This window comes from Neolamprologus multifasciatus, chromosome 5 (genome assembly GCF_963576455.1).
Source record: "Neolamprologus multifasciatus chromosome 5, fNeoMul1.2, whole genome shotgun sequence".
Taxonomy (NCBI): Eukaryota; Metazoa; Chordata; class Actinopteri; order Cichliformes; family Cichlidae; genus Neolamprologus; species Neolamprologus multifasciatus.
In genome coordinates this window covers 15,961,033-15,987,654 of record NC_140443.1, presented here as the reverse complement: position 1 = coordinate 15,987,654, position 26,622 = coordinate 15,961,033, and the positions used below count along the sequence as shown (strand labels likewise).

Below are 26,622 nucleotides of genomic sequence, written 5' to 3'. Positions count from 1 at the left end.
GCACTCATTACTAAAACTGAGCTTGTCAGAGACCAACAGCTACACTGAATACTAGTTATCTGTTGGCTTAATTCTGCCGAAGATCTCTTTAGAAGTTATTTGTCTGCTTGAGAAAACACACGTCTGCACATTTAATTTGCTGCAGTACGCTGCTGCATCTCAGATGTTTTTTCTCCTTGTCCATTTCAGTTTACCAGCTGTGCATCTCCTGCAATAGAAGTGTGTAATACTGCACATGCGGTAAAGCTCTGTATTAAATGCATTTTTTTTTTTGGGGGGGGGGGGCATTTTCCATCATCACTCCAATTTGCCATGGTACTTGTGGTGTGATGCTGTGATTTATGGTGTGATTTATATTACATCTTTAATTTTTTGCTTGCTCTTATGTTCCTGGGTGTTTTTTCTTTTCCACATCCCTTCTGTATTTCCTGTCTGTGTCCTCTTCTTGCCTGTGTGAGTCCTTTGTCCTTTTCAACTCCTCATGACGCTTTTGTTGCATTTGTCTCCCTGTTTTGTTCCTTTTGCCTCCCTCATTTTGTTTTTTTCTCTTATTATCCATCGCTCCTAATGTGGATATAGTCTGCTTGTTTTCCCCCAGTCTTTGTCAGGTCATTACCCTCATCTCTGACTAGTTCCAGTGTTTTCCTCAGTTTCTTGTGCAAGCTCCTCACAGTTGGTTTGCTTGCATTGCTTTATGGATTTTATTGTATTTTTTTTCTCCTGCTACCTCAGTGCCTTGCAAAGTTCATACTAAAGATCTCTTTATTTTACTTCTTGCCTTCAGTCTCCCATGATGCCATCAACTGGGTTAAAAAATAAAATCTGATACCAACGTAACCCAGTCTCTACAATGTTAAGCTTGGTATAGGCCTTTGGAGTAAAATGACATCATAGCATGCAGAACAAAGCCCATCTCTATACCCATTATCACATGATAAGAAATGCAGTCATACTCTCCATCATATTATTCTGTTTTTTAAAGACATCTTGCCTTTAAGAGCAGTATTCAATATGAAAAGCATGTGGGGAAAAGGAAACATTATAAAGACTATCCAAGAAAGAAGGTCATTTCTTTTGTTTTTGTTTTTTATGTCAAAATTTACAACTCATATTTCCCACTTTCCCTCAGTCCTTTTTGCATTTTCTCTGCTATCTGACAGACTGCTGGTCAGTAGGGGAGTGTGAAAGCACCATGTTTGACACTGCCTGGCTTACACAAGCATTGCATCATCATCCGAAGCCAACTGGGAGCTTTACTTGCCCAGCCAGCCCACACTTCACAGAGAAACTGAGATATATATCCACCATTTCAATCGGGCTGATCAAACCATTCATGCATCCTTAAAATGTTACAGAATAATTAATGAGTTAACAAAACTCATAACTATAACAAATGACTAACATTTTTGTTTTGTCTCACAGCACAGCAGCCATTACAATAGATTTTTTTAAACGACATGACAGAGTTGTTGCGAAAATATCACATAAAGCAACATTTCATACTTTTATATAGCGCTGCCACAAAATTAATCAGCATGTTCCAATAAAAAATTATCACTTCAGGGTGTTATAAGAACTATCAATTCTCAAAGTTTACTTCTAAGCTAATTTTCCTTGAAGTAAACACAATTTTTTTTAAATCTCATTTTTTCACTCCCCCAAGACAAATTATTCGGTGCTCTGCTTATCAGGTTATAGTATTAAAGAATCAAACCCAGAGAGGGAGAAATAATCACTAAATGAAAGTTAGTGAATAATCCTTCCTGTCTCTATGACTTTCAAAGCTCTCACATATGACTGAGGCTGAAGGGACTGCACATCCCTTCAAAAAATAAATTTTAAAAAAATCTCTAACTATAACTCTCTCGACCTTTAGGCCTTTTGAAATAGCAAATGTAGTGATTTAGTTCTTAAACAAATCTTCATCTGTATATGAAAACAACTGATAAATTTCCCAATTAGTCACATTTCCATTTGTAGAGGATTAATATAGCGTCTGGTGTAAACAGAATGCATACCGACTGACGTACGAGCAGGAGAAGATGCTCATGGTGGCAACCTGAAACTATGCACAGTAAAAATCAGTAAATTTGCATTTAATTAACAGATCACAGCAGAAAAATATCCACCCACAAATTCACACTCACTATGCCGCCGAGTCATTCAGCTGGTATTCTCGCGATCTTGCAAAGCAGCTCTGTATGCCGCTGTCACTCCACAGTCGCCTGATCACGTTAGCCAAGTCATCAGGGAGAATGCCCTGTTCCTCAGCAGCTGCAGCCAGGGCAAAGAGCTGCTGGGCATCGTCCTGCAGGGGGCAATAAGGACACAGGAGTGGGTTGTTAAGAACACTGCAACTACAACCAAGGCGACAGCTGCTATCCTTGACACAATCAAACATGATCAAAGATCCAGTTGGTTCTTAAAGACAAAGAGTTACATGCTCTTATGTACAGGACATTAAAGAGTAACCGCTGTTACTTCCCCTTCTATAATGGCTGGGAGGGAAGTCGTTCCTGAAGCAAATTTTATATAACTGATCAAATGACAAAAACCCTAGTTGTATTTCTCTGGTAACTTTTTTTTTTTTTTAATTTCAGCTGAAGCTAAGGAATAAGGTTAAGAAATATCTAACAATGGCATTTAGAAATAGAAAGGATATTTCTTCTGCCAGTACAATCAAGAGGAAAAATTACAATGGCAATTAGCTGACAAACATGTTCTGATAATTCTTGAATTCATGCAAAATGGCACCACTGGAAACCAAAACATATTCTTCAGCTATGGAAATATTTAGAAACAAGCTAACCTGTGTAACATGTTAGAGAAATTTCAACAGGCAGTTACAGTTATTTTGATTTAAATACTTATTGATAATATAATACAACAGTATGGACCAATGTGAGCAATATCTCTATAGAACTGGCACAAAGAGAGGAAATATTTTCGTAAAGTGAAGTAATATCATTACAACATGTGATAAAGCAATGTGGTAGCCAATTTGGGCTGACCACATGTAAGATATATGAGATAGGTCTGTATGACTCAAAGTAACAGCATGCAGGGCTGCTTCAACAGACTGTGGTTTGATTTCCTGCTGTTTGCCACCTTGCTTGTTTCTCTTAGTTCACCGTCTTCCTGTTGGCACAATGTTAATTATTTTTCTCTCTGACCTTTATTCTCAAGGATAGAAAAGAGTAATAAATAAACCTTGGTTTTCTCTGCACATTTGTATGTGTTACTAACGTAATGCAACTGTAGTCAGGATTTTCTTTAGGGGTTGTCTAGAGTTCTCAATATGTATGGCATCATCAAAATACACTAATGATTCATAATGAAATATTTCGTAATTGTGGATGGAAACAATCTGGACTGAGTAGAAATCTATTACTATCTCTACCTGCCATTGTCATCCAGTCAGTATACAATCATGGTCACTTTATTAGGTACACGTATTCAACTGCTCCTTAACAAAAATGTCTAATCAGCCACATGCCAAACACCCAGTTTAGATTTAGACATGCCAACATAATCAACACAACTCTCTGGGATTCAAACCGACAATCAGAATGAGGACGAAAGATGATTTAAGTAAGATGCTGCAAGGGCTGGTCTCAGTATTTCAGATAATGCGGATCTACTGGGATTTTCCCACACAACCATCTCTAGTGTTTACAGATAATGTTCTGAAAAAGAGAAAATATCCAGTGAGCAGCAGTTCAAATGCCTTGTTGAAGTCAGAGGTCAGAGGAGAATAACCAGACTGCTTCAAGCTGACAAGAAGACAGCAGTATTTCAACAAATCTCTTTCTACAACCAAGTTACGCAGAAGACCATCTCTGAATGCACAACACGTTGAACCTGTAAGTATATGGGATAGAGCAGCAGAAGACCACACCAGGTACTACCTCCTGTCAGCTAAAAACAGGAAGCTGAGGCTAAAATTCACAACGGTTTACAAAAATTGGACAACAGAAAACACCACAAAAGCCTGGATTCGTCCTGCAGTGGCGGTGTAATTGCAATTTTTTAAATTGTTTTTTAATTGTTTGGGCTATTTAGTAACAACTGAGCATCATTTCTGAATACTGTTCCTGACCCTGTCCACAAATTTATGAACATAGTGTGCCCATCTTCTGACGGATGCTTCCAGCAGGATAACACACCTAGTTTCTTGAAACTGACAATGAGTTCACTGTGTTCAAATGGCCTCCACAGTCACTAGATATCAGTTAAATAGAGCACCTCTGGGAGATTTGCATCATGGATCTGCTGCCTAAAATCTGCAGGAATTCTAGGATGCTATTGTATCAATAATAACCAAAATCTCAGAGTTATGTTTTCACCACCTTGTTAAATCTATGCAGTGAAGAATTAAGGCGAATTTGAAGGCAGAAGGGAGTCCAGTACTAACAAAGCAGCCAGTGAATGTACGTCTATTAGATGGATGTTTACGTTGATTAATGGCCAGCTTACTGAATTGTGTATGTCCTTTATTATTGGTCCAGTCAATGTCTTGACTGGACCAATAGCATTACTCCTCTTTTAAAATGTGTTTATTTAGTGGTGTGTTATAGTGACTATGACTGATGCTCTCACATGCTGCCAATGAAATTGATGTTTACGATGACTCTCTGGGAATGTGACACATTTATTAAAACTCTTTCTGCTCTTTTTAACACAGCTACAAGTTGCAGACTGCAGAATATTAGACTCACACACACTCGCCTTATCCTTCTCCTCTTTGTCATTCACTAACAAATTTGCAGGCTCCGACTGCACTTGCAGCTGCAATGAATCACCATGAAACTGCAAACACTGACTTGAGTTTCATGTTTACTTCTATACAGCAGCATAATGTGTCTGTTAATGATCCTTATCACATGCAGATCAGCTGCTACGATCAGCTCAACTGAAATCCAATATGGGGCATAATTAAAGAATAGTATGAAAGCCATAAGCGTGTGTCAATTTCTACAGGGCTGCTGCGCAAGTATGGGCAGGCTAGCACACTAATTGCTATGTGTGGGAGTGCGAGAGTAGCATCACGTACACCCAGCCATTTGACAGATCTATGGGTGAGAAAAAAAACGTCACCACAGCAGAGTCCTTAATCCTTCTGTTACAGCTTCACTTACAGGATACACACACGGCCACTGTCAGACCTCACCGGCAGCTTGTTTGAAAGTTGATAAGTGTTCACAGGGTGCAGGAGACTGCATCTCAGCATCTCTTGTCTTCTGTCTGCAGGTTTCAGTATAAAAGTTTCACGAATGCCCTGTTGTGTTTAACTTAGTGTGTGTTTGTATGAGCTGCACCTAATTATTTAGTGTGTTCATTAAGTATTTCTGATATGCTCGAATTATGCAGTCATAATAATGAAGCTCTTTAATCACCTAATGAAACATCTGAATTAACTGAATCCAAATGCACATCTCGCCCTCACAATCACATCACATCTCTGTCCAAAATCCCATAGATATTAAATTTGCTGTTGGATGAACTACACAGACAACTTTCACATCTGCACATAAGAGAAATCCTTAAATATCTTTTACGTGTCAGCCTTTGAAATTCTTGTATGGCGACACAGTACTTAGCTTAAATGCGGCATTCTTTGCGAATCCTTACTTTTAAACAGAGGTACTTCCCCCCCTCCCGAAAGCAACTGTTAATTTTTTCTGCTCAGATGACAACTGTTGCTGGCAGATTTTATCAGCTGTAGCTTTGGCTAATTAAATTGTTTTTAGATCCATGACTTGCACGTCGAAAATCGTCTCTGGCTGCCTCTCAAATATTTCACTCTGCCTCGTTCTAAAATGAGAATGATGATGAACTGTGACGTAGTGGATTGGATGACTTAACAAAGACGTAGAACTTATAAAGCTCAATAAAGCTGAATATAGAGACAGATTTACTTGATAATTCTGTGGATTTTAGCACTAAAAACAACTGTTTTCACTTCATCACTTTTTTTTTAAACACTTATACATAATAAACAGCTTTAAAGATGTAAGCGTTTGCCTCACTGTTTGAAATTTTGACCACATTTAATATGAACGTGTTATGTCCAGATCATTTAGAACATACCAAGAAATGGAGATCCTCAGAGAAACAATTTTTCCTGGGTCAATATTTTTTTAATAACAAGTCAACACAAAGGCGGTTCAAGGAGAACTGATAAGCAGGTGCTTACCTAAAACCAAATATGGCTTAAACTAGTTATTACTGCAACACACCCAAGCGAAATCAAATGAAAACCGAGTTAGTGACCTGAAAGGCAAGAGCCTTCCAGAAGAAGAGACAGCCAGGGAGGAAACTGGTTTCTATAGATTCCCAAGCATTCCCAAGCCATTTCCTGATTAGAATCTGAAATAGAGCACGTAAAAGGCAGGCCTGCCAAAGAACATAAACACAAGACCTAGAGCTGTCACAAGCATGCGCTACTGTAACTCTTTATATATGACAGAAAATAAATAAATGCATGATCAATCATCTTTAATATGTGGAGTAATTTAAAGACTGACAAGCCTGTTTTCATTAGCTAGCCAGTTATAAAACCATTAGTTTGGGAGTGATTAGGTTTAGCAAACACTAACATGCAAAGCAAACATAAATGATGGGTAACAATTGTTACAAAACACCTCCAGACAAACGGGTTAGCAACAAGATCTTCCTTTTACAGTTGGGTATTCTTCAAAATAAGAAATTAGTTTGTGTTGCTGTTGAGGCTGCAGAAACCAGCCTCAGCAGTGCTGTTCAAACGTGCCCTGCTAGCAGCACTGAATTAATCCAATCTGCACCAGAGCTCTCAGTGGCTGCTGTTGCTCCTGCAGCAGGAATACCTTCAGACTCCTCTCTGTCTAGTACAACTTTAAGGAGACAGCAGATCAAAGATGGACCAGATGGAGTCAGTAAGACAAGTGTTATTTCCCTGCAGGTTGCAAAGTCATATCAGGAAAGGATTATACTGTGCTCCAGTTCTGTGTAACACCTACTACATAAATCTTACTGCTGATAAAAAAAAGGCTGCTGTGAACAGATGCATGTTGGAAATCACATGATACCATGTTTGTTTAAAACACTGGCACAGCCCGACAGTGGTATTGACTGAACAAGAGCTGCCAAGAAGAGGAAACATGTAAGAAAGAGATCTTATTTCCCAGAGTCATGGTAGCTTTTAAATAATCCTATTTTACCGTGTTATACATGTCTTAGTAATGACACATACGTGTATGTATGTAAGCAACTGGGTTATTTAGCCTCTTTATATTGAGAAAAAGGACCAAGTAAATAGGGCACAGTGACTGGAAACAATGGAAAACTTGTGATTTCAATTCTGGGAAAGCACAATGTAACTCTTAAGTACTGTGCCAGATACACAGTTGCAAGATGCTGTTGATAAAGGAGGCTTTGTTTTGTTTAGCCCCAAGCGACATCCTGGTAAGTCAATGGTTAGTAAGGCCAAATTAAATTCAGCATTCTCACATAACAATGGTTTTTAGCCTTTAGTCTGGATCTTTCTCTTGAGTCTTTATTGCTCTTACACATCCCATGCTTACCAACAGATAAAGCATTTTGTAAAGATCAAGTAAAAAAGCATTTAGAGTGATTATTTTGTACACAAACGCCATGCTTTAGAAAATACATTGTGTTTGGGAGTGTTTGTGCATCTTACCACTCTGGTAGGATTGCTGTAGTCTATCTTCAGACTGGCCATGGCTTTAACAATGGCCATTATAGATTGGATGGTATTACTATAAACCACTGCTCTGTACTGCTTACACTCATCTTCTGAGTAGCCATCTTCATGGATGATCCTGAGAATATCAAGAGACATTCAAGTTTTATTTAAGTGCACATTAAAACATTGCTCACAGTATTCTCAAATATGTGATGCAATTATGCTTGATGAAATCATTTCTACTTTTTACCCTGTCAATTAAAACACTCTTCTGGTGCACTTCAAGTGTAAATAATGACACATTTTTGCTTTTTGCACAGAATGTGAAATTCAATTAACAGCAGACACACATCAGGATGGAATTAGTTCATAGCCGATAAGAACAGGATGACAGATTGGCAACACTTGGTTCGATGTACATGAGGGGGAATCAATTATTGTTTTAATGAAAAACTACTTCTTATGCTTCACTATGTGCACTACAAGCTCATTTGGAGTGTTCTCCAGCATCCTTGCTATAAAAATAAAGAAAAAAACAGCTTAAAGTATATAAAATGAAGCAACTTGTGAATTCTTACTGTCAGCAGGTATCCCAAAAAGTCATGGTGGAGATCAGTGGTACAGATGACATGGATGGATGTGGGTGGCAACACAGAGTAAGGAATAGCACAGAATCTGACCTATTTATAACCTATTTATTACCTACTGCCTTTATTACCTATTTGTCAGCTGTTTGACCTTATTTCTTTTAATAAATCAATGTAAAGTGGTCTGAAATTCTCGTAAAGAAACATACATGTTGATTATTACTGAATTATTTTTAAGAAGATGTATTCCCAAGATGCTGTAACATAGTTAGCTGCCAGGCTCAGATTTAAGTGAAACTGCTAAACTAAACAGCTTCTTTCACACAGAAAATCAGACTAGCTCAAATTCTGTTACTGGCTAGTTAATGATTAACATCATTAATGTCTTTGTACTGTACAGTTGAAATCATTTTCTTTACAATCATTGTTACATGTTACATTACACATTAAGAGTTTTTGCTGGGTTTAAACACATAAAATATTTTTGAAGCTAAAAGCTGATTTTGTTTTGTCTGTGTTGCTATCTAGTCTGTAAAAAAGCATACTGAATACTCAGTATAACATTTATCATGTCAGCGTGCTGTGTAGGATGATGTGTAGCAAACGGGGTTAACACACAGTGGGACTGCCTCAACACTGCAGCATTCAGCTGATGCAGTATCCTAACTTTACCTCTTGCAGTATTATTACCCTGACTGCGACGGAACTAAGTGTTTGTGCATGCACAAGTGTGCAGCCCATCATGAGGTGCAATCACCTAGATTTCATCAGGCTGCAGAACAAAGTGCAGAGAGAGCGAAGTGAGACAGCCCCACAGTAATTCTAAAGTGGGTCTGCCCCCTGCTTTTAACAGCCTACCGATGTTAATGTTAATGAACAGTAATAATTTAGAAAACAGCTGCATTCTTTTTGAGCTGTTCTAAGAACATTGAATTAGCTAACTTTTCTTACTGTAAGACATGTTTACACCACACAATGTCATACATGACATTATTTAATGTCATGCATGGCATTAAATAAAAGGTCAGAGTCACGATTGCTTCTGTTTTCATGCTGATAAATCGATACCTCTGTACAAGTTTATAAATTAGCTTCAAAAGCAACAGACTGTTCTTGGTCCAAACTCATAAAAAATGGATTCAATGCCTGGTTAGCCCAGAGGAATGTGAATAATTAAGGTATTTAGTGTCCTCTGTGTTTATCCATTAGTGTGTGAGTATCTGTGTCATTGTGCATCCTGATTGGTGCACAAGCTTTACAAAAAAGAACGAAAGAAAAGAAAAGCCTTTGTTTTATAGACAGCATAAAAGATGGACCTAGCTACCCTGACATCATCCCCTGGTTTATGAAGTCTCGTTTTGAAGCCTCAAAATGAGTGTTTTTACCATCATCATTTTGATTTCAAAATAGCTATATGACATAGAGAGGTCTAGCTTTAAAATTACTTGCTCACTGGACCTCCATTCTGAAACACAGGACTCCCAAGATTTACAAAAGGCTTTTTTATTCAGTATGACTCAAGACTGAGGGACTGAGCCCAGAAACCTATCAGGAAAGTGTTTGCAGAGGTCAAGACAGAGGGACATTTTCCCATAGACTCCTAGTGGTCTCAGAAGCCAAGTCTATGTGTTAAGTAACGCTTTCCAATAACCCTTTATGTTCTCACATGTACAAAAAAATTCTAAACACCTGTGACCACAACATCACCTGGGAACCAACTTGAAATAATTCCACTGTATTGTATCTAAAACTGAAACGTTTTAACTGTAAACTGCTCAAGTTCTTTGACCGAAACACATAAAATAAGAACAGTGAACTGTGACAGGAAGTTAACAGGGTTTCCCCTTACGGCAGTCAGTCAATAATTATTGAGGCATACCATTACAACAACCTATGCAGCACACCCCACTGTAAGTTGGAAATATTATATCAACATGATGGATAAAGTTGTGCCTATGAACGAATCTTAGAACATGGCATCCTCATGCACTGACATCTTAATAAAGCCAATAACTTACCTCTCTAAATGTCTTGGATTTTCCTTATGAGCGTCTTAGAATTAAACAGACTGTCAGAAATCGATTATATGTATTCTTCTGCACACTTTTGTAACTGAAGAATTAAGCAGTGATAGCAATATCAGTTTACACATTCAAACTGCCAGATTTTCTTTCTTGTCTCTAGCTAAAACAACTGTGTTGCTTTATTATATTATATTTATATAAATTTATTTAGGATTATCTCTTGTTCTTCTTTAAATATGCAGCTCTAGACCTGTCCATTTTTGGAAATGGGTCATCTGGTGTCAGCACTGCCCCTCTTATGTAAACACACTCATTGCTAAAGTCAGAAAATCTGGGTTGACTTCCTGGGGCGTTAACCGGCATCGTGTGACCACTTATAATATGACTGTGGTTATTAGGCTCAGTGACACAATATAATTAAAGTTTATTGTGATTATAAAGAAATTTCTTAATTTGTGAGGTTTTTAAAAAACATTTACAAATACTAGCAGTGGCCAATGGTACCCCTCAGCCTCCTAGTAGAGGCACCTATGGTATGAATTAAAAAATCCCACGTCACCTTGTTCTCAAACTATCGTATTCACAAGATTTTCAGAACAATTGACCTCGGACTTCTATGCTTGAGGTCGAGGTCTATGAGATTCGAACTCTTCTGAGACCTTGAGTAGATACACCTATGGTATCAATTTAAATATCGCTTTGTCACTTCGTTCTCGAGTCATCACGTTCACTAACTTGGGTGTCCATGTCCCCCACCTGTCTGGCATGGTGATGGCAATATACCACATTATACATATGTACATCCTTTCAAAGCTGAGGGGTAAAAATCTAAATGCACTATCTTAAAGGGCAACATTTACTTCCACACACAGACATAAGAACTACTTTGGTTGCTTTTGTTAAACAAGGAAACAACTATTTGACTAACAGATCATAGAAAAAATGAGTAATGGGCATATAGCATTAGAGGTAATATTAGTTTGTAGCTTTTAATGGTTTTGTGATTACCAACCAAATTCCAGTGAGGTGAAAAAGCTTTTGTGTTACACAGAATTTAAAAAAAGGTGGAATAAACATTCCTTTTGCAACTTACTTCATCTGCTTTACAATGGTGCTCTTTCCAGACTCCCCAGCACCTGTTGGAACATTAACATGAAAGAGTTACAAAGGATCTGTGTGCACATAATAAGAATAAACTTAAACTTTAGTTGTGACTGTTCCTGCTTTGAAAATAAGAGCAACACAGTGATGACCTACTGCTAACATCACATTCATCCTCTGGGTTGCCTGGTTTATTTATGTTTCCGTTTGTGAGAACACAATGTACAGATATGCATGAATACTTCCCATATTCATTTCAGTGTTTATTTTTCACTCCAGAAGAAGTGGCTTTTGACTATTAAATAGTTCACAACTGCCCAGCTTTTCCTAAGCCACTTATTATGATGAAAAAAAGATCATTTAAAGGTGGCTTTGCGGCACACAACATTTTATCAGGAATGCCATATTTAGCTAGTCGGCTAATTAGACAAACTACACAGCAGAAGTTTGTGTTGGCTCTTAGTCATCCAATTCATGATAGTCTTAGGAGCTTGAAAAAGAAAGCAACTGGACTTCCTTAAGTTTATGAAAACATTTCACCGCTCATCCAAGAAGCTTCTTGAGCTATAGAAACAAAGTGGACACTCCCAGGTATCCTTCGGAGGTGGTCGTCAACCCACTATTGATCATGTGCATCATCACATAAGCCAAGATGTGAAAAAAATCAGTGGGTCATTACCATCAGCAGGGGTAAAGGGTGAAACCACTGTGAGACTTTGCCCCATCATGTGACCTACCCCAATCTCACCTCAGGCAAGGTGTGTGTGTCTGGGATCTAAGGACCTAAAGACTGCATTGTAGGTGGCTGACAAATGGTGTGGTAAGCCACCACCTCTGTTCAATGATGTTTGTTCACAGCAACCATCTGTATTCACTGTCCAAAGAGTGACCTTTGTCCTTCAGGTGAATGACTGTACAGGTGAGTGTTGTCCTGTTGAGGTGTAACTCTGTGTTCTGTCATGCATTTGTGGAATGGTTGTTTAGTTTCTCCTATGTACAGGTCTGACCTCTCCTCACTGAACAGAAGTGCACATAGTGTATATGTTGTTTAGCTTGTGTTTAGAAAGTTTTTTCCTAGGGATGACCAAGTCAATAGTAGATCAATGTCCACTTCAAAGGGAACAACCTCCACTAGAGGTTAAATATCTGGGACTCCATACCTTTTGTTTTTAGAAATAAAGAAGCCTCATGAATGATCGGTGAAACGTCTTCACAAAACTAAAGTAGCCCAGTTCTTGGATTTACGAGATTTATAAAATGTGTCACATTTATATTAGAGTTTCTATTGGCCCAAACAGATGTGGAAGGGCCTATGTGACACCAACATGCTTGAGTAAAGAATACTATGTGCACAAATGAAACTTTAGAATTTCATGGTCTTTTATACCAAATTATATTAGAAACCCCTTGGTTTGGACTGGAAACTCTCATGTTACTTTATTATTATGAGTGACGATATGGAGCAATGTTCACTCCGTTCGCTTGTTTGTAGTTTGATGCTATTCCAGTATTTCAGTTAATGTCAACTGACAGCAATTTCAAAATTCAAAAGCAAGAGGGAAACAAACAAGCTAGTCAAGCATAAAAGTAAACAATAGATTTTGAAATAGTGAATTTGGAGAATTCAATGCATTGCAGAGCACAGTACAGGGCACACATTGGATTTAGTGCTGAAACCACCATCTTGGTTTGCGCTGCTGTAAAAGGAAGAAACGCTACACCATCAGGACAGTAAAATTCCTATTCCTCTGGATCAAAAGTAAAGAACTAAAGATCCATTAAGAATTTAAAACTTAATTCTGAGTCAGCCAAGCAAAATCATTGCGCACGCAGTTCACAAGTCAGCGCTTTACTGCCTTTTGTTTCATAGCCTGTAAATCTACTTCCATAAGTTCTGAATACAGTGAGCAACACAATGAATGAATACAATGTTTCCAGACAATTGTTATCATGTTGAAATGAGGAGGCACGAGCCCTTGCCACTTCTGTGCCACCATAAACTGTCCCTTCACGCCACCTGACCCAGCCCTGCCAACAGACATTATCTTAGCCTTGGGCTGACGGACCAACTGGGACAAGCAGTGTTGCCCGTTCATGCTGTCAACACACATCATTTTCGCACACATCAAGTATTTTTCTGAGAAAAAGAAGGGAACACAAAGGGAGAAGTGTAAAAAGCCAAGTCTTAGGTTACATTTGCTGTGCTGCAAGCTGTCAAGAGACCTGGATGGATCTCTAGGTGATTTGTGTATTTATAAAATATATATATATGTATTTTATGCAACAACCCAGCAGACAAAAGAATGTGTTTTTTTAAAACATGAAAAATGATCTTCTCAGTTTTCTCTTTTGAATTACTAATACCCACTTCTTGTTGTAGAAACCTCTAATCAAGACAAAACTGTGTAAGGAGCTGCTTCTTTTTTTTCAACACCATATCTCTTAAGAACACATTGTTTTATTGCAAGGGCCTTGTCAAATCTCCTCTTTTGAACTGCCATCTACTTATATCTGGAACATTAAAGCTTCCTTTCAGATGCACAAGCATGAACAAATAACATAAATACAGCCTCTGATTTACAAGTGCTTATATAAAAAAACATGTCCTGGTTAAAGATATAAGGTAGGTGGTAGAAAGTGTGATATCCACCTTTCTGTGGACACACATGTGTATGAAGGGCACCTTTCTGATTCCAGAATAAAACTCATCCATTAATATTTCAGACCTAAAGGGAGGTGGACGCTTGTGAGCAGCAGAGAAAAAGAAAAGAGCCTCCCAATTCTTCAGGCACATGGTATTACAGGAAAACCAGGGACTGCTCTTATTCTGCTTCAGGGGAAAACTTTTGAACTGATGTTGTATTTACAGGAAAATATCACTATTCCTGCAACCTAAGGGAATAGACAGTGCAAGACAAACACAAATATTTTTAATCCATCTTCAGTTTGGAATTGATTGTGAAACATTAGAAAGAAAAGCAGTCTGAATGATTTGTGTTTCCTTGTTTTATAATGAAAAACATAAAAATGCACTGTAGCCAGAAGAAGATTTTTCAGGCAGATACCAAATACAGATTTCAAAAGCACACATTAAAGGTGTGATATTTGAATCTTGGTAAAGGTTCAAAAGTGTTCTAATTAAGTAGAGTATTTTATTATTAAATATGTTCATTTATCCCTCTTGCAGGGATAGCACCTTGCTAAGATCATGGAGTGTTGTATTTCCTCCGCAGATATAAGGTAGTACCATAAATCTTATTAAGGACTGAAAAAAAAGTGTTACACAACGCTTATTTCAAAAGCTCAAATTATTATTTTTAATTAGCATGCGTTGCGTCTACACAACACAGCAAAAGTAGACTAACCATTTAAGGTGGGAACAGACACTTTTTTATTGATAATTGTTTTTTAAGTAAATGTACACACTTTGGGCACACCTTTTCATTTAATGGTTTTTCTTTATATATACCACTTTCTACATTGCAGATACATACTGAAGACATCAAATATATGAAGCAAGATATGTGGAATTATGGAAAAACTGTGTAACTCTAAATATGTTTTATATTTTAGATTCCTCAAAGTAGCCACTCTTTGCTTTGCTGACAGCGCTGCAAACAAGCAAGGGTTCATTTGTGGAATTTCTTGTCTTCTTAATGGGGTTGGGACCATCAGATGTGTTGTGCAGAAGTCAGGTTGGTACACAGCTGACTGCCCTATTTGACAACTCTCTGGGAACTTCTTCAAGACTGTTGAAAAACCATTTCAGGTGACAAACCTCATGAAGCTCAATGCCAAGAGTGTGCAAAGCAGTAATCAAAGGGTGGGTAGTTTGAAGAATCTAAAATGTAAAACATGTTTTGAGATATTTCAGACTTTGAGATACTTCAGACTAACTCCATATGTGTTCATTCATAGTTTTAATCCCTTCAGTGAGTCTACAATGTAAATAGTCATGAAAACACAGAAAAAAACATTAAATGAGAAGGTGTGTCTGAACCTACATCACTGGCACTCAAAACAGTGTTTGCAAGGGTAGAAAAAGCTACTTTACATGAATCAATTGCCATTGAGAAGGTTATTAACACCGTTTTATGTGTCAATAAAATGTCTGATTGCACAATTGATTTCAGCAACTTTCCCACATGGAGCTAAAACAGTTACACAAGCCCCTGCAGAGTACATCAAATAGTGGTACTAAAAGCAGTCAATTCTGTTGCTACTGACAAATCTAAAGAATATTCTAAATCTCTATCCAACTCCAATCCAGCCCACAGCATGACTTTGGAAAATGTGAAGGAGGGCATAAAATTGGGAAAAAAGAAAAAAACGTTGTTGTGAATTAACCAAAATCTTTAGTTTTATAATTACAAGAGTCTGGTCAGTGAGCTACCTGAACCTTTTCTCCAATTTTGCACATTTATTTCTTATGACTTGAACCCAAAGTGTCATGCTGACAGATCTTTTTATTATTACATTATTAGCTTTTCTTTATAATGTTTTCATATGGTTACATCTCAGTTGTGATTTGGCACTATATAAACCTAAACCCACTAAAGCTCAAAGCTGGCTGTATGTGGTCCACAATGTATACTGAGTATTTGGCATCCCTGTTCTAAATAAAGACTTGTATCCACTGCTTCAGGGCTAGTGCAGCAATGAGGGTGAACCAGCATTACAAAGATCCATCTATGCTTTGTGCCGGCAGGTGCGAAAGCCCATTCAGTCAAATAGGCTCAGAATCCCTTTCTGCCAATTAGAAGAACACCGCCCCCCTTACTTTCCGCTTCTTTAACCTCAACTATTCATAGCTGCTCCAGAGTTGTTTTTCAGTGAGTACCAGAACATGCAGCAATGGTAACAGCGTGATTTGTAGCATGAGGATCATAAGTAGCCAGGCTACAAAAAATACAGCCATTTTTCTCAACACATCCAGTACCCTCACAGTACCCACTTACATTTATAAAAAACTTGGCAGTTGCCTCAGTCACCCACTGCTGATGACACAAAGTGTCTATTCATGGTCTGATGAGATATTCTGAACCGGGCAAACACACAAACATCCACACATAATGTCACAGCAGAAAAGGTCAGTCATCAGTCAAAAAGCTTTTACGATACCAATCTACATCTGGCATTTTCTCGAGGGTGTTTACAGCACTGCTTGATTAAAAGATAAGGCAGCTGACGGCAAATTAATTGCTACAATTTCTATCATTATTTATACAGCATGAATGCCCAAAATTTACTGCTGTTTAGTATGACTGTAAATCATTTGCTTTTGGACTAGTCAAACAGGCCAACTAAAGATTTTTGCCATGAGGAAGAGCAGTTATTCTCTAAATGTCACGTTTTTTAAAATGTTTGTTTCTGACATTTTTGAAGGCACTGTCTATAAAGCTGAGGCCCACATTTCAGATGAAAGTAGCTTTTAGTTGTTGGGGAAATAAAACTAAAAACCAGCACTGTTTTTTATTTACTATTACACTGTAACTTTTACTCAATAAAGTTACAGTTTTATATAGTTGGGTTTTTTTTTACACTTTATAATTACTAAAAATGTTCAAAATATAAAAAGCACCATCTCTGACATGCAGTTACTGTTGACTTCTATCTGCTGTTTAGACTTGTGAAAATGAGTGTTGGATCTGTCAGGAAAAGTGGGAAGCTCAGAGTGATGCTGCTTGTCTTTGGGCAAAAAGAAATCACTGATGTGACTCCATGTCTATCAGAGAATGGCTACATTGTGCCTGGTGAAGCACTTAGACTAATGCAGAAACGAGAGGGGAGTTGTTTTTGACATACGTAGGTGTTAAAACATATGAAAAAACTGACCAAAAAAATCATAATACACAACTGACGTCTTATGGTCTTTATTTGAGTCACATCTTTTAATTATAATTCTGAGGCTGAGGTAAGCTGCATTATAAATTGTCTCAGAATAGCTGCGTACAACAGGGAGGAGATAAGAACTCGCAGAGTCCCTTTGGAAGGGCTGGCACAGGACCTTATAAGTGTATGGTGTGGGGATTCTGAGCAGAGGTGAACCCGTTTCTATCCAGCAAACATTATTAAGAACGTAAAACAGAATTTAAAACAGAATGAGTGAGGACAATGGGGAGGAAGAAAAGGTACTGTAATTAAAAGGCTGTTAACAAAGACAGGATAGATAGGTGGTACTGGGAGTAGAGTTGGACAGTGTGAACAAGAGTGACAAATGAGCAAGAAGTGGAGGAGGTGGATGACAATGCAGACTAAAGTGTGTGAGAGGACTGAACACACCGGGAAGTGGTTAGGAGAAAAGATAGTGGGATGGGAGAACTAGCATGAGTGCTTGATTTAAAAAAAAAAAAAAAAAAAAAGTAATGAATATTCATAACAGGTTATCTGCAAACTCATAGATAAATGCAGAGCTCAGGTATAAGGTGATGTTGGAATGAGAAACACGTAAGAGTGAGCTGTAAAGCACTCAGCAGCAAAAATCACTTGTTTTCTTCCTACTGCCAGCGTTGTTTCAGCAAATTAGTGTTTAGCTAAGGCCCCAGTCACACATGCTTACAGGACAATCAGCAACCATCTGGAATAAAATGGTCATGAACGAAAATGTGCACGTTCTGACCAATTGCCAAGTGATTGCTGGCATTGAAACACCAAATTGCTATAGCATCATTCACTCAAGCCTAAAGACTGGTCAGTGACGCCCCATGCAACTGCCATTTCCTAGGGAAAAGTATGTACTCTGCAACCGGTTGGCGAGTAGTTGCTGGAGGTTGCTGGTTGTTACAGATATAAAGCACTGCACTGAAAACCTTTGCAGTTCCTTAGTTTGCTAGCAAATTATTGCAGTGGCCAGTATTTTGCATGCAAAATGATTTAATTGAGTACCTGCATTGCTAGCTAACATTTGATAGGTCATTAAAAAATGTACACTGTGGTTGTAGTGTATGTTTTCTTCTTTTTGTATATTATCTATTTTATTGCATTCAGTAAAGTTATTTGTCCCTATGTTTTAAAAAAGTCCTATACAAATAACAATTTATTATTGTATTATTATTTTGGTTTTTGACATTATTGACTGTAATTAACAATACTCGCAAGCATAAAATTGATCTAGAAAAATGCAAAATCAAGCTAACAAGGATATAAACTACTAAAGGACTTGGTTAATTAATCACTCTGTTAAAAAGAAGTGTACCTTCAATGGATCATGTTGATGAAATGTGAGAATCCTCTTAATTTTTAAATGGGGAACTGGCCTTTTGTGGCGTTTCATCTAATAACTGCTGAATATTTCACATTCAGAAATGATACTTCAGTAATTTTCCTAGAGGAAAGGTCAAGAAATTACTAGATTACTGGATTCATTTTCCCTGGAATATAAATGCTGGTACTAAATTTCATGGGAATGCATCAAACAATTATTTGAGTCTGGATTTAGTGAAATTGACATACACTACAAACAAATACACTTCCTAGAAACAGGAAGGAACAGAAACAAAAAAAATCCATTCTGCCCTTTCAGCACAGTGTCTCAGCATCCTAACGAGGCCTATAATCACAAACACTGTTTCACATCTCTGTGCCACTCAGCCCCACTGCCTTTGCATTTCTTTTGTGGAGACATGTAACACATCTCAGCATATGCCAGCGTTATAGGCCATCTATTGTTTAAGCGTCTGCCATGGGAGAATGAGTCACTGGCTCAGCTGTGACACGATTCCTCCTGCTTTTTCATCCGGCCCACTGCCCCCAACCGTTGGTGTCACGACTGCTTCATCTAGCTTTTACAGCCAATTAAAAGTTGAACTGTTTTATGTGTTAATAGCATCAAGAAGGATCCTCAACAAGAAACTATTTTTATATACAGCTCTGTCTCAGTGTACTGGGTACTGGTGTGACGTTCTGTGCCATACGTACATACATAGGATTGATTCCCTGAGGGTTTTCTTGAATAGAATTTGAACAGTAACATATGAACAAAACTTGTTAATGTAAACTTGTTAAGTATCATTTCTTTCTGAATTTGTAGCACTATCATTTGTATTTCTTATTGAGTCTAATTCCTGTCAACAAAATACTGCTTTTAGCATGGAATAGCTCGTCCCTTCAGTGGACTGAAAATAACTGCTGACACATTGTCCAAACTCAATATCTGTTTCCAAATTATGCAATTTGGCTTAATTCAGTCTTAAGATTTGCTGCAGATTTGCTTGCTTGGTTTACTTTTACCACCTTCATCGGCATCGTTTGTAGTAGAAGCAGGCTGTTGGAGCTAAGTATTGAGGCCTTAAAGAGAGAGTGAAAACAGGAGTTTATAGTGGAATCTCTGGTTGCTCAGCATGAGTACGGTTATTTATGGGAATTTATTTGTGTAAGAGAGAAACTCAATTCAAGACAATTAATCGGTTTCCTTTTTACCACACACTTGCTTCAGCTACACTGCCCTCTGTTAGCAGGCTATTATTAAGAAACCCCTAATTTTTCTGCAGGTCTTAAGTCAATATGCTGCAGCCTATGAGTAATTTCTTGCAGACACCCCAAAGAAATAAAGACCTATATAAGCTTAGTGTGTCACAATAAGCAGGTTCTAGTGGTGACTGCTGGACAAGCAGAGTTGGTAGCACAGGTGTTCCAGCCAACCAAGCAGCTAACTCCCCACCACCACCACCCAAACCCCATTCACATGCAGAGTAGAGAGCAATGGAGGAATTTTACATGGCTGAATGCAGTACAGTATGTTATCGCTTGAAATGAGAAAGTAGGTCATCAGCCTTGCACAGAGCAATGGAGCTTCGCTGCTTTGCTTTGCAGAGTAGGATGCTGGCTGCACTCTGAATGTACACCCAGTGTTAAATCGCACCAATGAAAGCAGAGTGAATATAAGAAGAGAACAGATGTATATCATTTAAAGAGGATCAGGGAGAAACAAGACAAAGTGGAAGCTTCTTCTGATACAAACAAATTCATAGCACATGGAGAACATGAGACAAAAAAACAAACAACCAATGGCTGCTATAACATGACATGCAAATGTATGCAGTGCAATCAATCAATGGTGCCTGAGGAAGTGTGCTGAGCTTATAAGTATATAGCAGACACCCACTTCATTACTGTCTCCTTATAACAGAAGCACTTCTTCACTTTTAATCCTTTTAGAACACAATGCATGCTTCAGCACCTTTAACATCCTGTTTTAAATTAATGCCTGTAAGCAGCTGGGAGGTGTCTCCAGTACTGTTCTTGATTGTTTCACACATTTCTGTCGTGACAACCTTCTCAGTCACCACTGACAAAACATCAAACTAGAGCTTAATTAGGAAAGACAATACATGCCCTTCTTTTTCTAATCTACTTCTTTTTACATGTACCTCCCATAACAATGTAAACCACAAGGAACATGCATAATAATGCACTCTTAAAAGCAAACTCCAGCAAACTCAAGCAAACCAGCAACTCTTGACATTTTAAGAAGGTGACTTTATTGTATCAAGTACTGGATTTTTCAAAGCCTATTACATCCCGGCAATTTAGATTCTCAAGTAATAGTTCTCCATTTCCAGCACAGAGGTCTATCTGCCAACATTAGACCATTTGTGGGTGTTTTTCACAGTAACATGACTTTTCAGGATGAGGTTATGAATGTAGCTCTGTCCTGTTTTTTCCACCTGCAATATATCAGAAAATAATTTCTTTCAGCCAACCAGTAACATATATAATATAATAATAAATATTATATATATATATATATATATATATATATATATATATATATATATATATATATATATCCCTTCAGGTAGTCAGAACTGAAGGGATTGAACTACCAGAAGGCAACATTGCAGACATAGAGGACAGTTACAAGTACCTGGGGATCCCGCAGGCAAATGGGAACCATGAAGAGGCCGCTAGGAAAGCTGCAACCACCAAGTACCTGCAGAGGGTCAGGCAAGTCCTGAGGAGTCAGTTGAATGGTAAGAACAAGATCCGGGCTTTCAACACGTACGCCCTGCCCGTGATCAGGTACCCTGCTGGGGTAATAGGCTGGCCAAAGGAGGAGATAGAAGCCACTGACATAAAGACAAGAAAGCTCCTTACCATGCATGGAGGGTTTCACCCCAAGTCCAGCACCCTGAGGCTGTACGCTAAGCAGAAGGAAGGGGGCCGGGGACTGGTGAATGTCAGCACCACAGTCCAGGATGAGACAACGAACATCCAAGAATACATCACGAAGATGGCCCCAACTGACAGCGTGCTCAGTGAATACCTCAGGCAGCAGAAACCCAAGAAAGAGGAGGGAGACGAGGAACCATCATGGAAGGACAGGCCCCTGCACGGTATGCACCACCGGCAGATAGAGGAGGTGGCTGATATCCAGAAATCCTACCAGTGGCTGGACAAAGCTGGACTGAAAGATAGCACAGAGGCACTAATCATGGCAGCACAAGAACAAGCTCTGAGTACAAGATCCATAGAGGCTGGGGTCTATCACACCAGGCAAGACCCCAGGTGCAGGCTGTGTAAAGATGCCCCAGAGACAATCCAGCACATAAGAGCAGGGTGCAAGATGCTAGCAGGCAAGGCATACATGGAACGCCATAACCAAGTGGCCGGCATAGTGTACAGGAACATCTGTGCCGAGTATAACCTGGAAGTCCCGAGGTCAAAATGGGAAATGCCCCCAAGGGTGGTGGAGAATGACCGAGCTAAGATCCTGTGGGACTTCCAGATACAGACAGACAAAATGGTGGTGGCTAACCAACCGGACATAGTGGTGGTAGACAAACAGAAGAAGACGGCCGTAGTGATCGATATAGCGGTTCCGAATGACAGCAATATCAGGAAGAAGGAACACGAGAAGCTGGAGAAATACCAAGGGCTCAGAGAAGAGCTCGAGAGGATGTGGAGGGTGAAGGTAACGGTGGTCCCCGTGGTAATTGGAGCACTAGGTGCGGTGACTCCCAAGCTAGGCGAGTGGCTCCAGCAGATCCCGGGAATAACATCGGAGATCTCTGTCCAGAAGAGCGCAGTCCTGGGAACAGCTAAGATACTGCGCAGGACCCTCAAGCTCCCAGGCCTCTGGTAGAGGACCCAAGCTTGAAGGATAAACCGCCCGCAGGGGCGTGCTGATTGTTTATATATATATATCACCTAAAACTGCATGTTCTGCATGCAGAAAAGAAAATGCACTAGAGAAACCAAGTCAGAGCACTGCATCCAGTCCTTTTTATGGGGTAGCACGCTAACATTTGCTATTAAATAACTCCCTGTAGAGTTCTCGTTTCAGCTATTTGTCAGTCCATTAAGACCTTGTTTTGGGTCATCTGTTTAAATGGAAAAATCAGCTTATCTTACCGTAGCTTATGTTTTGAATTACATAGAGATAATAGATTCTATGACAGACTTTAAATCCCATCTTGAGGCCAATTTCTAGGAAAGGATATTTGTTTGTTATCTATGGATACATAAATTGGAATATTATTTCAGTAAGGACTGATTAATAACAACACATACATAACTGTCTTTATGTTTTGTGTGTGTGGACGAAAGAAATATCTGTCGATCATTTTGAGTCACCAAATATAAGTATTAGTCTTAAAAAATCCTTTTTTGGGCAGGCTCTACAAAATACAGTGTAAAATCTTCCAAAAATGGAATGAATGATTTAGATCTGATCCATTGCCTTGTTTCTGCATCTATTCATTTATTTCACTTCCACATTACAACGGTTTTCAGTTAATTTAATTTAATTTTATTATCACTACTCCGATCATCTTCATGAGAGCCAGTCAGCATTTCTCAATTCTTGATCCCTGTTTTTCAACACATTGTTCTGCCTTTCAGACCAGCATTCATGCCACACTACTCCTCCTCATCCCATCTCCTCCCCTGTCCAGAGAATCTCTTTCAAGGCCTCAATCAGCCATCTGCTAACTCTGCTCTAGTACCAGAATCTAGACTCCGGGGTCCCGTCCTATTTCTTACCTTCGCTTGGGAAACCTTTCTAATATGACATTTCATCAGAGCACTTGCAAAGTACTTCTGTGTATCATTAAGTATTGTTCTTTAGGCTTTAGTACAAAGAGTGGTATGAGTGATAATTTAACAGTAAGTTTTGAAACAACAACCCCCCCCCCCCCCCCCCTCCAAAATAAAAACATCTACACATTGTCATTTATTGTTAACAGTCATATCTCAAGGCTAAATTCATTTACATTTACAGTTCTCTATTCTTGGTCATTTCTGATGATGAGCCACAAACATCAGCCCTTTAATACCTCATATATAACTCTGCAGGCTGGAGTGAATAGGAATGAGCTACTAAGACAGTTTGATATGGAAACAGTTGGAGGGCTTTAGACTTGGGTAGCTTCCTGACACTGATCTGGTCATTATGTAAATCCTTGGCAGAGAGAAAGGTTTTTTCCAATGCAGTTTAAACTGACACTCAAACATATATCTGGCCAAGAACAATACGTATAAAACACAAAGTTTGCAGCAAAGAGAAGGCTGTTTCCTTTGCTCTCGAATCAATCTGCTGCTAAAGTGATTGCTCATATAACAAACCACCACAGCTGGTATTAGCCTGGCAGGCAGCCTGCTTACTCTACCATCTCCCTGTGTTTCTGCAGACCATTATGTTAGCTTATACTCTTTAGTTAGACACACACATCAGCAATCAAATGAGGCATCTGGAGGTAAACTGTTCTACTATTTGAGGGACCATAAAATCATGCAGTATTCTCTTGTTACACCAGATTGCTGGGATACGTAAGGACACACAGTACAGTTTTAGTGCCCTGACACTCTCATGAAACCTTTTAAAAGGCAAGCAAACTCTGACAATGGAACCCCCCCCACACACACACACACACACACAAAACCCTCTGTTGCATATAAAGATGCTATGATATCTAGATTAAAAGATGATGAAAGGTAGCTGGAGTGCAATAGAAATGGTGAGAATGTGTGAGCCACACAGCTTTACCACTTCATCTTCATGTCCAGTCATGCTGCATATTATTATCATTATGTATAAAACAGACTGTACACACCTGACAGCTCATTTCCGACTTAAATCAGAATATTTTTTCACATTGCCATGTGCCTGTAAGATGCTTATGTTGCAGCAGCTGTTTCGTTACTGTTGACCCAATGCCTGAGAGAAATGAGACAGAGTACCGGATCCGCCTGGAAAACACATCTAAATGTCGGCCCTGGCAGAGCTGCCCATGGAATGATGGGTTGCCTTGCTTGTGCTGGCATTCGATTAGTTGCCATGGTTACGACACTACAGTCTCCTCCCCAAAACAAAATCTTGAACAACAAATTCACGTGTTTTCATGTTCTGAAAGTAGAAAAGATCTCTTTCCAACAGTAGAAAAATATTTGTTTAAGCGAAGGCTGACTGGGTCACAGATTCATAGCACAAACAAGGCAACAGCAAAGACTTTTCTCATTTAAGTGAGCTTTTAAAATGCAGTTCAACCGCCTATGCATACAACATACATACAACAATTATGTCGACATATGTAAAAAACAAACAAAAGAAAAAAATAAAGTGTGGTATAATGGCACATGTTTTCAGGACCTCAGTATTGATAATCATTGATAAACAGTGAACTGGCCTGTTGAGAATGGAGGTCTGATGTATGTGTGGATGTATACCAATGATTAATCCCACTTTACTTCAATCAAAACATCAAGAGTTAACAACAACTCAACAAAACATCACACATCTTAACAGACCTGTTTGCTGTTAAAATAACATCTATAGCTAAACCTCTGTGTCTTTCATAGAGTGGTTGTAGTTCAAGTTTCGAATATAGTTCATTTAAATAGCTTGTTATTAGCATTCGGATCTTTTGCAGTCTGCCTCCTTCACTGCATAGTAATGAATAACTGCCAAATTAATGGCCTATTAATTTAGACTTGAGCCAAGAAAAATTAGGTCTCTGCCTTCTTCTCTCTCCCCACATCATCTAGTTGATGTCAGAGTACATCTTACACAGTAATATTATTAAGTGTAAGACAAAGTATCTTGTTTCAGACCAGCTGTGGACATCTTAATCAGTGAGCGACAGTGCTGGAGTTACTATTGTCCAGCAAAATGTAAACTTTCTGTTTATTATTCGTAGCATACTGTGGACAGAAATTTCACTTTACAAAGAAGCATAAACATTTATGTCACTCACCATCACTCGCCATCATCAGCTAAACAGAAACAGCTATGAGGCAATCTTAATTAATAGTGCATTTCAAATCATCTCATTAACTTCACACTGTTATACATTCTTGCCCAGTGTATGCAACAATTTGTAAGACTTGACTGAGGAATGTTAATGGCATGAAGTAATGCGATCACAGATGAACTGTACAAAGTAATGATTTTTTTTTATTGTTTGTGAGTGTATCTGGTGTCTTAACCCAGCATCACAGCAAAACGTGTAATAGACCCGCTGGTCCACCGTGTCCAATTCATGCTTTGCCTCTCCAAAATGTGACATACATGCAGAAGTTAAATTACTGCATGCAGAAACTGCATTACCAGCAGGGAGAGATAATATATTTAAAGCCACAAAGTCGGTAGTGAGCAAAAAACCTATAATATAATACAATATAGATATCAGGGTCTCAGCTGCTTGTAGATAGTTTATTTGTCTTTACCTTGGAAAAGCACTAGGCTATAATGCTTCATTGTGGTTACTGTGCCTGTATTTCTACAGATCATACCTCAGTGCTACTCCTAAAATGCTATTATTACCTCGGAGTAGGAACAAGCTGTATATTACCTTCCTGAAGACCAGTGCATCATCATAAACTCTACTGAGACGTTCCCTTTTCAGCTTCTGTATGATCTACACCCTAACTGTATTATTAATGAACATTTTCATTACTACACATAAATTGTATCAGCCCTCCAAGTGGGTTCTCTGTGATCCATGGAGGTTTGTTCCAAATGTTAACCTTTAAATTTACCTTTCTAACTTAAGAGTATGTGAAAAGTTTAACCTATAAAGCTGCTCATTACAAAAAAAGACTTCCACTTGATGGTCGTTAAGTAACATCCCGAGGCAATAATTTGGGGTAAGCATTAATTTAACTGCATGACTTGTGTCAGGGGGTAACAATACGAGTGGCTAAATATGCTTCCCTGTCTGGCAGTTACCCAGACAGCTGACTGGGGGTACAAGTAGAACATGTGTCAAACAACAACAATCTCTGGCAT

At 38.6% G+C, this 26,622-nt stretch overlaps 1 protein-coding gene across 1 annotated transcript in view; it reads right to left on the bottom strand.

Annotated features, from left to right (window-relative positions):
• LOC146518288 (guanine nucleotide-binding protein G(i) subunit alpha-2) overlaps positions 1 to 26,622 on the bottom strand; it is a 47,173-nt gene that overhangs the window by 5,842 nt on the left and 14,709 nt on the right. Inside the window, exons 2-4 of the mRNA XM_085160870.1 lie at positions 11,389 to 11,431; positions 7,679 to 7,820; positions 2,148 to 2,308 (exon numbers count right to left, since the gene is read on the bottom strand). Of these exons, the coding sequence (XP_085016996.1) occupies positions 2,148 to 2,308; positions 7,679 to 7,820; positions 11,389 to 11,431 (346 nt within the window). The remainder of the gene's footprint in view (positions 1 to 2,147; positions 2,309 to 7,678; positions 7,821 to 11,388; positions 11,432 to 26,622) is intronic.